Source organism: Littorina saxatilis, linkage group LG2, assembly GCF_037325665.1.
Source record: "Littorina saxatilis isolate snail1 linkage group LG2, US_GU_Lsax_2.0, whole genome shotgun sequence".
NCBI lineage: Eukaryota > Metazoa > Mollusca > Gastropoda > Littorinimorpha > Littorinidae > Littorina > Littorina saxatilis.
The window spans coordinates 4,462,149-4,477,605 of record NC_090246.1 but is presented as its reverse complement, the minus strand read 5'-3'; the positions used below and the strand labels follow the sequence as shown (position 1 = coordinate 4,477,605).

The 15,457-nt window shown below is 42.1% G+C and overlaps 1 protein-coding gene across 1 annotated transcript in view; it reads left to right on the top strand.

Annotated features, from left to right (window-relative positions):
• LOC138960467 (uncharacterized) overlaps nt 1–15,457 on the top strand; it is a 143,433-nt gene that overhangs the window by 119,314 nt on the left and 8,662 nt on the right. The window contains exons 19-21 of the mRNA XM_070332375.1: nt 779–887; nt 7,605–7,731; nt 11,417–11,470. Coding sequence (XP_070188476.1) covers nt 779–887; nt 7,605–7,731; nt 11,417–11,470 — 290 coding nt within the window. The remainder of the gene's footprint in view (nt 1–778; nt 888–7,604; nt 7,732–11,416; nt 11,471–15,457) is intronic.

Genomic DNA, 15,457 nt, shown 5'->3' with positions numbered 1-15,457 from the left:
ATGTTCATGTTCAACTGGAAAAGCAAGCCCTCTCTTATTTTGAGTGTAACCAATATTTCCATGTTAAACAGAAGAACAAACACTCTTTAATGCCAAGTGTTGTCAACATTTGCGTGTTCAGCACAAGAGGTGAAATATTTTACACCATGCACCAAAGTCTCATATCAAGACAACAGCTTGTGCTGCATTACCTTAACAACATGTTTGAGATGAAGAAACAGTTGGTGTGTCCAAGTTTTGTGGCTTTTCTGCTGCTGTTTGGATTTGTTGCTGATGATGTTGCTGCTTCTTATCTCTAGTCCCATTTTATGTCACAGTATTTACCTTCAGGTGATGTTTAACTCATTGAGTTGATGAATTAAGTGTTTTTCCCTTCAAGTACCCTTCGTCCTCTTGACAAGAAACACACGCAATCATTAGTACAGCCACAAATACAACATCAAGTACAAAAGGGAAAACGTAGACACCCGATGAGAAGTTTCATCAATTAATTACTGAAAACCCGACTGTTAGGTCACCGATGTGGTGTCGGTCCCATCCTTTCCTTCCCTCAATAAAGTGTGTTAAATACCCAGACTTGCCCAGAGTTGAAGTCGCGTCATAGTTGATGGCGTCACACAGCGTCATTGTTGATGACGTCACTGAGCTTCATAGTTGTTGACGTCACTAAGCGTCATAGTTGATGACGTCACACAGCGTCATAGTTGACGTCACCGAGCGTCATAGTTGATGACGTCACTGAGCGTCGTAGTTAATGACGTCACTGTTATCGTGACAGCAGCGGACGACTCTGGGTACCGGTCGGAGCCAGAGGGTCGCCACACCAAGGACCTGTTCCGACGTCACCGCAGCACGTCAGAGAGGGAGCCCCGAGAACCACGCAGAAAGTGAGTCATTTACACCAATCATGTCTTGCTAGATTACCACCTTGCCCCAGTCAAACCTCAAGCTGTGTCTTTGTGAAAAATTGCCGCTCGTGTTCAGTGGCGGAGGGTGGAATTGGTCTGTGGTTGAATGCATTGGTTCCTGGTCACTTACCTACAAACAACTACCTTCCAGCTGCATGTCATCGGGTCAGTGCAGTCCTGTAAAAAAACAAACAAGTCGCGTAAGGCGAAAATACAATATTTAGTCAAGTAGCTGTCGAACTCACAGAATGAAACTGAACGCAATGCAACGCAGCAAGACCGTATACTCGTGGTCCACCGCTCACGGCATAGGCAGTGAAATTGACAAGAAGAGCGGGGTAGTGGTTACGCTATGCTGCATAGCACGCTTTTCTGTACCTCTCTTCGTTTTAACTTTCTGAGCGTGTTTTTAATCCAAACATATCATATCTATATATTTTTGGAATCAGGAACCGACAAGGAATAAGATGAAAGTGTTTTTAAATTGATTTCGAAAAAAAAAATGTTGATAATAATTTTTATATATTTAATTTTCAGAGCTTGTTTTTAATCCGAATATAACATATCTATATGTTTTTGGAATCAGCAAATGATGGAGAATAAGATAAACGTAAATTTGGATCGTTTTATAAATTTTTATTTTTTTTTACAATTTTCAGATTTTTAATGACCAAAGTCATTAATTAATTTTTAAGCCACCAAGCTGAAATGCAATACCGAACCCCGGGCTTTGTCGAAGAGTACTTGACCAAAATTTCAACCAATTTGGTTGAAAAATGAGGGCGTGACAGTGCCGCCTCAACTTTCACGAAAAGCCGGATATGACGTCATCAAAGACATTTATCAAAAAAATGAAAAAAACGTTCGGGGATTTCATACCCAGGAACTCTCATGTCAAATTTCATAAAGATCGGTCCAGTAGTTTAGTCTGAATCGCTCTACACACACACACAGACACACACACAGACACACGCACATACACCACGACCCTCGTTTCGATTCCCCCTCGATGTTAAAATATTTAGTCAAAACTTGACTAAATATAAAAACGGGACTGGAGATTATGTGACTAAGACATAAGGGTTACTGTTTTTCCAAAAGGAAAGAAGGAAACGGATGGGAACGGGGTTCAAGGGGTCGTCTGATTTGAAGGAGGATATGATCTTGATTTGGACAGGCCTCAAGTTGTGAAAGTAGTCCCACATTTTTGACTATTACGAAGAAAATATCCATGAAGAACGCCATTTTGTAACTGCAACATGTTGGTTTCATTCACGCTGCCTTGAAGTTCATTGTCATCCCTCGACAGGTAAAATGTGGTTATGATGATGTCCCTGTGTTATTCCTCGTCACTGTCAAGCATGCTCGTTTCTCTTGTCTTATGTCGCTTCATCTCTGCATGTTTGGTCTGGTGCCGTGGCTCACGTCAGTGCATGTGTGTGCGTCAGCATCACGTCTGAATGCAAATTTGACGATCAGACTGCATGGTATCACATTTGCACAGAAAACAAGAGTTCCTTTTCCCATTTCATTGTCGTCTTGTCCCTTCTGTGAACTGGATTAAGATAAGATAAGAAAAATGTAATGTCCATTTTCATTTCAATAAGTATTGACATTTTTCTTTTGGCCTGCTCCTTTGTGTTTCCATCGCAGATTCAGACCCCAGCTGTTGTCTCCCAAGTGAAGTTGATTTCTCAACATCTTCCTTCCTATCCTCCCCCCCCCCCCCCCACTCTTACCGTTCCTAAGGCCATTCTTTAATTTGGTGAAGTCCACTCCATGCAGTCTACTTGACGAAGCTGGCTGGACGAATGATTAGCGCTGACTTTTCAGTAAAAGGACTTCGTGAAGTCGACTTCGGGATCAATTAAGGGCAGCCTTAACGTTCAGCATGAGTCTACATACCTTATCCCCCATTATTCAACGCTCACCGCCCCCCCCCCCCCCCCCCTCCCAATCCCCTCCCTCTCTTACTTCCCGTTACCTGTCATCCAAGATAAGCACTCAGCAATGACCTTAAAGGTCAAATTCATTAGCAGTGGGAATGAGTCAGCTAAAACAGTTGACACGACAAGGTCAGATGTCAGGATGAGACTGTAGATCGTGCAAGTTATGTTTCTCAACTTGACATGTATGTATAAAATGTTCAACTACTCCATCGAGTCCTTCACTTCACCTTCACACTTCCGCTGGGCTTGCTATTCCTTCATTTTGTCTCCGAGTACCCACACTGAGCATGCATTGTGCACACTGTCTTCTTCATGTCTATTCATTCAGTGTGTTGTGCTGGATGTCTAAACTTTCAAGCCGTCGTTATTGGTACCTGGTTGTGGAGATTAAAATGAACTGAGAAGTCACTGGATCGAGCAGCTAAACATGTTTTCCTATCGGATGTTCTAAACTTATACATCTTTTGTAGGAGCGTTTGAAAATGCTGCAAGTAAGGCGGTGAGAATGAAATCTTTGTTTACCATGGGCGGGGAAATGGTCAACAACTCTCTTCTTGAGTTTAGTTTGGTTTGGTTTAAACTGTTTTATTTAACGTTTGTGCATTATTTACAAAAAACGCATATTGAGTAAACAACAACAAGCATAATGCTTATAGTGGTGTTCACTATTTCTAGAAAATTACATATAATATAAATGGCGGCTATTGTACAGTTTAAATGAAAAGCTTGCAAACATGAAAAGAAAATTGAATGAAAATTGTACATCAAAACAAAAATCCGTTTGGGAATACATATATAATATTTATGGTGTTTGCGAGTAAGAGATAGGGAGGGAGAGAGGGAGGGAGGGAGGGGGAGAGAGGGGGAGAGTGAGAGAGAGAGAGAGAAAGAGGGAGAGAGAGAGAGAGAGAGAGAGAGAGAGAGAGAGAGAGAGAGAGAGAGAGAGAGAGAGAGAGAGAGAGACGAGTAGACGTGTCGATTTTGCTTTCACTTTACATGTTTATCTGTTCGAAACGGCCGGACTGTCCAATAAATTCCTGCACTGTTAAAAAGATTTTTTTGTTAATTTTTGTTTGCAAGGAGGGGTTTCCATGAAGTAGAATATCTGTGTGTATGAGGTTGTTGGTTAGTTTGTTGATTGTGTTGTTTCTTGCAGCTAAGTGTAAACGGCATTCTAGTAAGAAGTGTGTTGCAGTTTCTGTTCCATCACCACAGTCGCATACGCTGTTTTCCGCAAGGTGTCGCTCAACTAAGTCTTTCTTTAGATCACTAATATTAAGTCTCATTTTTGTGTGGATTATTTGTGTTTGTCGACTGCCACTGTAGAAGTAAACGGGAATTTGTGTGTCGTCTTTTGTTAAGTAATGTTTAAATTCCCCGAGGGAGTCAGTTAACTGTATTTGTTCAGGTAGTTGGTTCCAGAGTACTGTTGTCGAAGGAAAAAAGGATGTTTTGTACGTTTCTGTTCGATGTGGGGGTATACTTCGTTCTAAGGGGCGGCGTCTGTGGTAGGGGTTGTTGGCTGCTACGAGAGGTGGGAGTGCTGCTTGTAGGTATGGGGGGGTCTTGTCGTGAATAATTTTATGGAACATTGTTAGTTTATGACGGTTACGCCTTTCAGATAATGATTGGAGTCCAGATTCTCCGTAAAGCTTAAAGTGACTGGTTCCGCGGACAGCTCCGATGATTGTTCGTATTGCATCTAGGTTTAACTTTTCGAGTTCATCTGTTAGGGTTTTGCTACAATTGTCCCATATTATGTCGCAATAATCAAAGTGTGGTAGAATGAAGGATTTAAACATAATTTCCAATGATTTTCGACTCAGTCTATATTTGTATGTACGCAAGCAAGCTACGAGAGTTCTGCACTTTGCAACAAGAGATTTTATATGTTCATCCCATTTACAGTTGTTTTGTATTATTATTCCTAAGTGTTTGTGATTTTGGGAACTTTCAAGGATGGTATTGCCAAAGTTTAGATCTGCGATATCAGGGGTTCTTTGTGTACAAAAGTTCACCAATTCAGTTTTTGCATGGTTAAATGCTACCTTCCATGTTTCTGCCCAATTTACAATTTTTTCAAGATCTGAGTTTAAAATTTCGGCACGGATGTTGTGATTGGCTAAAGACAAGTACATGCTAGTGTCGTCAGCAAAAAGCTTAATCGTAGATTCTATGTCACGTACAATGTCGTTTACATAAATTAGGAAAAGCAAAGGTCCAAGCACTGATCCTTGAGGAACTCCCGCTACTACTGGAAGATAAGTTGATTTACTGCCTTTTAATACAACTGCTTGCTTTCGATCTGTTAGGTAGTCTGTAAACCAGTTTAATAATGGCCCATTAATTCCAACGGCTTCGAGTTTATGCAATAAGCCCCGGTGCCAAACTCTATCGAATGCTTTTGATATATCAAAGAAGATTGCTTGGGTAGTTATTCTATTATCGAGTGATTTGCATATGTCATTGTATATTGTAAGAAGCTGGTAAACAGTTGAGTCTCCAGGGATGAAACCGGACTGCGACTCTGTAATGATATTGTTTTGTGTTAAGTAGTCAAAGACATGAATTTGTATGCATTTCTCTAGTGTTTTGCCAACACAGCTTAGGAGGGAGATTGGACGATAATTACTACATGTATCTTTGTTTCCCTTTTTATGAACTGGTGAAACGTGGGCTATTTTCCAAACTGACGGAAAAAGTCCTTCACGTAAAGACCGATTAAACAGTGCAGTTAGGCTGTCACAAATCACTTCGCAGCTCTCAATTAAAATTCTATTGTGGATTTCGTCTGGACCGACTGCTTTTGTTTTGTCTAGTTTGTTAATCGTATTTATAACTTCTTCGACTGAAAGTGTGAGAGTGTTTATTCTGCAAGGAAGCCTTGGTACTTCAGGAATGTCTGACATATCGTCTTCGACAATGGACTGTTGGATAAAGAAGTCGTTGAACAAGTTTGCTTTTTCTAGGTTAGTATAGTAGGTTGTTCCGTTTGACGTCAAAGGAGGAATTTCATTGGGGTTTGATCCTTTCTTTGATAAGAATGATTTAACTAGTTTCCACCAATTTTTAGTACCAAAGTTATCTCCACTGGATACTTTTTTGTCTAATTCTTTTATATATTCTAATTTCCGATTTCGAGTTGTGTCAGTATAATTATTGCGAGTCATACGAAAGTGTTCCCAGGCCTCAGGTGTGTTTAGTCGCACTGCTGTATCGTGAACTGATCTTTTTTTGTCGCGTAGTTTTATAATTTCCTCTGTCATCCATGGTGCGTCTTGATCGCGAACAGTTATTGTCTTTACTGGCATGCATAGTCTTGCGACACTTAACAGCTTTTCGGAAAATGACCTGGCTGCTTCGTTGACAGTGTGTAGCGTTGCAATGCTCATCCAGTCGATTTTCCTCAGTTCGGTAAGGAATTTTTCTTTGTTTAATTTGGAATAGTTAAATATTGTTCTTTTAGATGCAGGAGTTTTATGTATGTGTTTCTTAATTGTCGCACATGGCACAGAATGGTCGCTGCAAATAGGGGGTAGAACGTTAATGCTTTGCACGATGTCTACACTCGAGGTAAGAATAAGGTCAATGCATGACGATGTTGTTTCTGTAACGCGGGTCGGAAGTGTAACTAGTTGTTGTAGACTGTTTAGAGTGATAATATCAAGAAGATGCTGCGACGGGTTGTTTGTAAAATCTGAATTGAAATCACCAAGAATAATAAACATATGCTCTGAAGCGGCGACATTTTTAATTGACTGATCGATGAGTTTCCAGTATTCTACATTAGAGTTAGGCGGCCTATAAAATGTACCTATTAACAACGTATCCTGGTTTAATCTAGTTTCAACCCATACGGCCTCAAGCTGGGGGATCAGAAGGTCATGCCTTGGTTTGCACACAAGAGTGTTTTTCACGTATACTGCTACCCCGCCGTGGGGGTCGTTAGGTCTGTCTTTACGAATTGGGGGGTGATAACCTTCAAGATGAATGTCGTCGTTAGACGTGGTCTCCGAAAGCCATGTCTCTGAGATCGTTATAATATCATGGGTACTAGTCTCTGTTTCTATTATATCTAATTTGTTTCTGATACTTCTAGCATTTATGTGTATAACAGATAGCTCGCTAGGTTTCTTAGTTCGTGACGGTCCAGGGTTCGGGTGAATGTCGCCAGCAAGGCAGATCAGATAGCTGGCAAGGTTAATAAGTATTATATAGAAGAAGGATACGCTAACTGGTGCAATGTGGGTAAGTTGATTACGTGGTTTAATAGATTCGGCTTGTTGTGTCACATTCTTGGATGGGGCTGTCTTTCGACCGAGTAGATGCGATTTAAAGAATGTTTGGTTAGATAAACAATGGAGTAACAACGCAAGAGGACAGCCTTCTTTTGGTTTGGTTTTGATCGTGTTTTGGGGTTTTGTGTTTTCTTCACACGAAAGGGACTGACTGGGATGTGACAGTGTGCGGAGAATTTGATTGAACAATGCTGTTAGTTAATTTGAACATTTTTAATCTGTGTCACCTGTCTTGGGGTGATTTTGCCAACAAGGGGATTGCGTTTGTGAGCATGCGTTTGTGTGTGTGTGAGTGTGTGTTTATGTGTATGTGTGCTACTGTGTGTGTCTGTCTGTCTGTCTGTCTGTCTGTCTGTCTGTCTGTCTGTCTGTCTGTGTTAAATTACATGACTGGCGTCGAAGCCAGTTTAAGAGTATGTTGGGCAGAGCCTGTATAGATCTGCTGACAGTTTCAGCAGTGGCTACTGGGCGCCGGCCAGCGTCAGGTCCAAGATCGACGTGTACAGAGTCCAGCCCCGCAGCATCGTGGACTATGAGCCAGGCTTCTCTTCCATCGCCTTCCAGGAGACGAAGACGGTAAGTGTTATTTCTCATTTCTCCACTGGCTACTACATATATCATCCTTTTCTCCTCTCTCTCCCTAAGACTTGGGCCAGGGTTGGGGTGTGTGGGAAAACTCCTTTGGGACTCTACCTGGAATGCTCATTTTTTTCCCTGCTACATAAAGAGAATGATTGTGATTTGAATGCATACAATGAGAATGATTGTGATTTGAATGCATACAATGAGAATGATTGTGATTTGAATGCATACAATGAGAATGATTGTGATTTGAATGCATACAATGAGAATGATTGTGATTTGAATGCATACAATGAGAATGATTGTGATTTGAATGCATACAATGAGAATGATTGTGATTTGAATGCATACAATGCATGGTGATTGTTTTTATTTGCATTAACTTGATCTTTCGGGTGGACAAGAGGGGGAATAGGGGGGGGGGGACAGTTGAAAGGGAGGGATGCATACGTTTTTGATGTTTTATGTTGATTGACTGTTGGTGTGATTTTTGTTTGAAGCCTGTTCACAGACTAGCCAGTGCATGTGCAGTCTGCCTGTGCCGCTCTTTGCCTTTTGCAGAGCCTGTTCTTTGTGGTAGTGTCGTTTTGCAGAGCCTGTTCTTTGTGGTAGTGTCGTTTTGCAGAGCCTGTTCTTTGTGGTAGTGTCGTTTTGAGAAATTAGGTTGAGAGTGAAGACAAATTAGGCAGGTAGTTAGTGCAGACTAGGTTACGTTTTAGGACAGGTGTGTCTGCGAGCTTGGATAAATTAGACCGTATAGGCTTCAAGGCAAATTAGCCTGTGAGTTAGGACAAATTAAGCTGTTAGTTAGGACAAATTAAGCTGTTAGTTAGGACAAAGAATGCGTGAAGGAGGGACAGACGAGGAAGTGAGTGCGGACAAATAAAGCTGTAAGGACAACTAGACTGCAACTTAGGACACAATGGTATGTAAGTTGGACAAATCAAAGTGCGAGGAAGGATAAGTAGGATTTGTTTGGGACAAATTAGACGTCTGGTGTTTGATACAAAAGAGGAAGAGGGAGGTGAATACGGGGAAGGGGGGGGGGGGGGTGTAAGTGATGACAGAACCATAACCTGGAGGTAAATCGAGAGGCAACGATTGATAGAACACGTTGTTGCTGCGTTAGAGACCAAGGAAACTTGTTTAATGCGTTTCTTAGCGTGTTAGAGAAAGAGGAAACTTGTTTCATGCGTTTGACGGGGTGCCAGGGTAATAGAAAAGTCTTGTCGCGGCGCCCTTGGGCTGGCATCATGACCAGTTGGGCTTTGTGACACGGGTGATGTATGGCCCGCCCTGAAAACACCGCCTTGTTTTGCACACAGCCACTTTGTGCTGCCTGCCAAACGTTCTGCATTAGCTTATCCCTCATACATTGGCCGCACAAAGATGTCTTAAAAGCATATACTTTCTTTCTTCCATTGCAATCTTTGCGGATGATAACGGAACAACGTAACTCAGGGCAAAACGCCAATCTGGCGCGTTTTAACGAGCACTAGGAATTAACTGTGTTGACATTGGAAATACAGCTGTTGTCGGCGGACGGAGAGAGGATGGGGTGGGTAGGGGGGTGGTGGTTGAACATATTGACCACAAAAACACGCTGCCATTGCGCACAGCTGCGCAGTCGATAGAATTATAATTTACACGGGCGGGGCAATCGTTTCATTGATCCACCTCCACACAATTATTTGCATCAACTTGAATTATGTGGTGACCTTGCCTCTATAGTCACCGTTTGGCGGTTGTTAGGGACATGGTGGGTTTGAAAGTTGGGGGGGGGGGGGGGGGGGGGTTTTGGCACGGTCATTTCAGTTTCCCATGCTATAAACAAAACCAGCGGATAGGACTATTTTGCCTGAATGTAGAGACAAAATTTCATTTGAAGATGGGGGTGGGGTGGGGGAGGGGGGATGATAAAGGCAAGATCCATTCAGATATAAATGTTATTAGGAAAGCCAGACAACAGGACTGGTTTGCCTTGGTCTACAGTCAAAATCAGCTTCGTTGCTTCTCAGTCATGCCTAGTTCAGTCAAAGCGTTACTTTGTCTAGTTGGCACGTTTTGAGCAAAATAACTTGTCTAGAATAGCAACAAAAGTCGTTTAGCTTTATCTGTCTGTTTCTTTGGGTAACCTTAGTGTTTAGACAAGACAGGCAAGCACCTTGCTGGTAGCAATGGACATGTTGAGATTGTCGCTGTTGCTTTTGGTGGTTTAAGTATTAAGCCCGTCATTAATTGGGCGAAGTCGGCCTCGCGAAGCTGGCCACAAGGAGCCTAAGCACTGAGTTTTCGGTAAAAAGGACTTCGGGAAGCTGGCCACAAGGAGCCTAAGCACTGAGTTTTCGGTAAAAAGGACTTCGGGAAGTCTTCGCGAAGTTGACTTCGGGCTGAATTAAGGACCGCCTTAAAGAACAGAGACGATAACACCGTGGAGATACACAGGTTGCAGTTAGTTGCCGTACAGCTGATAGAGAGAAGGAGGTCTGGGTGACTGTTCTGTGTACACCAATCGATGAGCAGCCAACAGCCAGCAGCAGGCCGAGTGTTGTTAGTGTTGAGAGCTGGGCACAAAGACTGAGCCAGGCATGAAACACACAGGTAGAGAGTATTGATCTCCAGGTGCAAACCCACCCCCAGTCCCACCCACATCTGTCAGGTGTGTGAGAGTTGTGTCGCGCTGCCCGTGCTTTGACCCTGCGGCTGTCACTGTCTCGCTGTCACTGTCTCGCTGTCACTGTGGCCACAGCAGACACAGTGCATGTCTCACCTAAGACCTGGGACACTCTACCTTAGTCTCGAGTTGTTGTTTCAGCACTAAGTGAGGTGGATTATTGAGTGTTTAAATGAAGCGTCCGACAGTGTCTGTGTGTCTGACGTTGTAGTGACTGCAGACATTGTGCATGTCTGACAACAGATACGTGTTGCACGACCATAGTCTTTAGCACTGGCTCAACCAGCAGAGTCAGTGTCTCAACCAGCAGAGTCAGTGTCTTACCACAGACCTGTGCTTCACTGTCACAATGACAATGTTCATTTGTTGTTGTCAACACTAAAAGAGCCGGATTACTGAATTTTCAAGCGAACAGTTGGCGTCACACCTGGATTACTGTATGTTCAAGTAAACAGTTAGTGTCTAAAAATCGGTATTCAAACAGGGTGTACAAGACTGATTTTGTGTCTGAAGTGTACAAAACTTCACATTGTTCGTGTGCTGTTCCTTTTCTGATGTTCTGGGGTGACGTTGTGTGTGGTGTTACCTTGAAGCACATGTGATAGGCATTTTGAAGGTTCGTACAGAAATGAATATTATTTTTGTGTTTGTGTGTGTGTAGGTGGTTTTTTTTTTTTTTTTTTTTTTTTTTTTTTTTTTTTTGCATGCATGCATGTTGAGTGTGAACACAGGAGGAGACTTTGAGTTTGGGCGAGAATTCCAACTGCCCACTAGAAAGTCTCTGTTTTGTGCTGCAGTTATTGAATGCAGTGGATTGCCGAGATTTGCGGCAGTGTCCCGATACAGCCCCGTGCGAGGTTTATCGTCACGCTGAATGCATCTCAAATGTTCATCTGTGACGTCACTTGCACGGGGCTAGTTCGGGACTCTGCCAAGTTTGCATGTAATACTATGAGTTAGCATGCAGTTGACTGTGTTTTGTTCCTGTGTACTTACCCCCCACAGCGGCCTCGATCCTACTCCGCACACTCGCTGCGAGAGCGAAAGCGTAAAAAGCAGGTAACAATATTCTACAGTCGCTGGTTTCGTCATCTTCTTCATCCAATACATCATCGTTTTCATCGCCAAGACTTTGTGTTCTATGTCTATTCTGCACCTGCTTACTTCCAGTATCTTGTGTTGAGTTAACTGTTGTGCAAGCTTGTGGGAATTTACTGGCCCGGTTTGCTGTGACTAGTTTGGGCTGTAGTAGTTTTGGTGTCATTTGTGTGTGTAGAGGGATTTGTAAGGGTGTGTGTGTGTGTGTGTGCGTTTGTGTTTGTGTGCGTGTGTGGGTGTGTGTGTGTGTGTGTGTGTGTGTGTGTGGGTGTGGGTGTGTGTGTGTGTGTGTGTGTGTGTGTGTGTGTGCGTAAAAGAGAGAGAAATCAAGAAAGAGCAAAACTATGTTTTGATGTGTGTAAAATACGCTTTTGCTACGTAGATGTAGTGGACGTCTGTTTCTATACGCAGCGCAGTCATCTTCAGTTGCTGGGTGCAGAACATTGTACAGGCTATGCCAGACAGCCCTGGATATTCTGTTGCTTGTATTCTTTCATTATTTGTGTTAATTTGTTTGTAAATATATATATATTGGGAAAGGGATTGGTGAAAAATATGCACCATGCTGTTATGAGCGAATTAAGTACCGTAAGACCAACGAATTCAATGATTGCTAAAGTGCATGTGCTGCATTGAATGAACCACACATGTATGCGCATGAAGAATGCTTTCAGCGGCTAATCGAAGTGCATGAATAAAAAATAATCATCGCAGCCAATTGATACGTTAAATATGAATGGGTTATGTGGTACAAGAGGTTGATTTGGATAGGGATTGTCTTATTTGAGTTTGCTACAATTTGTTTTTGTTTTTGTACTGGTGATGTTTTAAAAGCTGTTGGTGTGATTCTAATGTGTGGATAATATTGTTTTGTCAATGGCCAAAGTGCCACCTTTTCAGAAATTCAACCAACAATCTGTTTTACCTAAACATTTTATTTCTCATAATTTTATATACTATATAGATTTTCCTTAACCTCAAGGTGTGAAATCACTCTACATTGGGTTTGCTTTGTTGCTGAAACCTAATAGGTTGCTCTGGTACTTCGGATTTTAACAAACCATGGTAACAGGTTAAACTTCGTGCTTTTGTAATTAAACAGCTTTTGGTAATTTTGTCTTTTTTCCGTTTTCTTAAGATTTTTTTTTTCCTACATTTTGATTTTAGATGTGAGTTGCTTCTCTGTCCCTCTTTACGTCTCTGTCTCTCTGCTCTCACTCTCTCTCACTCTCGCTCTCTCTCTTTTTCTCTCTTTCTTCCTCTCACTCTCTCTCTCTCTCTCTCTCTCTCTCTCTCTCTCTCTCTCTCTCTCTCTCTCTCTCTCTCTCTCTCTCTCTGAGGGACACACACACACACACCCCACACATACACACACACACACGACACCGCAAAGAAGCCCTGACCAACACACTAAGCCAAGCTACCTGGGCAGTTACCCCGTAGCATGGACACGGCACAAACTCGATGTCGATACTGAAGCTGCACCATGCTCAGGTCGTCAATATTCCATGAACCACCAGTACAACGGCTCAGCCTATAAGACCATCAATATTTCATGGATCCAATATTGGCAGCCGTTTAGTTCTTTGGCCCAAGTTGTTTCAGCCTATAGGCCCATCCATATTTCATGGATCAATATTGGCAGCCGTTTAGTTCTTTGTCACGAGTTGTTTCAGCAACCACTACACACTTAACGCGGTCGAAATGCTCAGCGTTGAAGCCAGTGGGTGAGGTAGTGTTTGACGATTGTTGTGAGTTCACCTCTTTTGTTTGAATAGTTTTGACAACAACAATGCAGAGTATAACGGGCAAATGACTGAGTCCATGAGGTTAAAAGTGTATTGAACAATAAGTGTTTGTGAGGTGTGTATACGATTGATCATAGTGCTTAAACGAGTTAATGGAAGTCCAGATCTTTTGCTGCTCGATCGTCCTTTCTGTCAGTTGTATATAAAGCAAATCTGCATACAGTTGTATCGTGAGCTTTTCAGTTTACAATTGTGTCCGCTGCATAATATAATGCCATGCATGTCATTTGGATAAGTTATGCTGTACAAGTACTCTTGCAAATTACAAGTATAGTTTGCTTAAAATTATCTGGTGATTTGCATGAGAAGCTCATGTCTGCATTTTGTTTATATGCATGAGAATGATTTGCATGAGCTTGTCAAGTAATCGAGTGACGTCACAATGTGACGTCATATGCATCATGATTTAAATACAGACCTTGTAGTCGTGACAGCGTGTATTGCCCGCAAGGGACAACATCAAGGTTTACGCGTCTTACTTTTCTTCTTCTTTTTCTTCTTCTTTTTGTCTCCTGTTTTTCTCTTTTCCTGTTTGGACTTTTAATTGATATATATCTACAGTCGCTTCTTTTTTGCGTGTTTCTATGCAAGTAGAATTCAGTTGCTTGCTCTTATATTATTTTCATTTTTAATGCAGTATGTTTTTTCCCTTTTGTAAATGTTGTCAGCAGTTAAAGACATGTGATTCTACGTGTGCTTTATCCGTAAACAGTAGGTGTAATGCGCTCCCCGCTCCGATGAAATAGTTTTTTTGAAGCATGGAAAAAAAAGTTATGAATGATTTGAAAAGAGTTATAAAATTTTTCTTTGAACGAGATTACTGAATCGATGATGGCAGTATATTGTTCAGAAAGGCATACGCCGGAGTTATAAAAATCGCTGCATTTTTAAGGACAACACAAAAAGTTAGAGGGGTTTAAGGGGGATTATGGGGCTTCCTAGTAATGTTGTTTACACTGCCCCCCTCTCTCTCTCTCTCTCTCTCTCTCTCTCTCTCTCTCTCTCTCTCTCTCTCTCTCTCTCTCTCTCTCTCTCTCTCTCTCTCTGATTGTACAGGGCCGTTTGTTTTGTCTGTACAGGGTAACCAGTTCAACCCACCCATTGACAAGCCAGGAGAGCTAAGCCAGTAGTAAGTCACACTTTTTTCATCGTATTGTATAACTGAGCAGTATCTGTGGCGTCTTACATGCGTCTGTGTTTCTGTCTGTTTGTCTTTGTGGTATGTCTCTCTCTCTCTCTCTTTCTCTTTCTCTCTCTCTCTCTCTCTCTCTCTCTCTCTCTCTCTCTCTCTCTCTCTTTCTCTCTCTCTCTCTCTGTCTTTCTGTCTCTGTCTCTCTCTCTGTGTGTCTCTCTCTGTCTCTCTCTTTGTCTCTCTCTCTCTCTCTCTCTCTCTCTCTCTCTCTCTCTCTCTCTCTCTCTCTCTCTCTCTCTCTCTCCGGCTCACACCGTGTCTGTGTGTGTATGTGTGTCTGTGTGTAAGTCTGTCTGCTTACCTTGTTGACTGTGTTGGTTGGCACGCGTGTTTGTCTCTGTGTGTGTATGTTCAGTCGTCGCTCTCTGTGCCTGCACTTTTGTGAAAGCGTAAACTTTCTTTTGCACTGTGATTGTTATTGGTCACTATCAACATGATCTGATCATGCAGGTGTTCTTTTTTATCCTTCGGTTGTGAATGTAGTGCATTGTGCAGATCCATGGACACTGTTTTATGTAGGTTTTATCGTGCATTGTTTTATGGGGTTTTATTTTTTATCGCGCATTGTTTCTGCGGCACTGACACACAATAGGAGGCTGTGTGTTGAGCTATGTGACACGTGAAGCATGCGACCAGTGTAAATCGTAACACATTGGGTGCTTGTGTTTCACTGTGTGATAAGAGAGACCACCCCGTATTCACATTATATTATATATCTATGTCAATTTCTTTCCGACACAGAAGCCTTTCACTGAGAAGCGGTGACCGGAAAACTTGGATTCAACGAACCTAAAATCGTGATTTAAATTTACGGCGATGAATATAATGCTTTATGCTGATACGCGATTTGGCGATTAGTCAGTTATTGTGTAGGTAGGTGTATGTTTAGGTAGGTGACCTGAAAAACTTAATTCAATGAGCTTGAATTAAAAAAAAATTCTTTCTTTT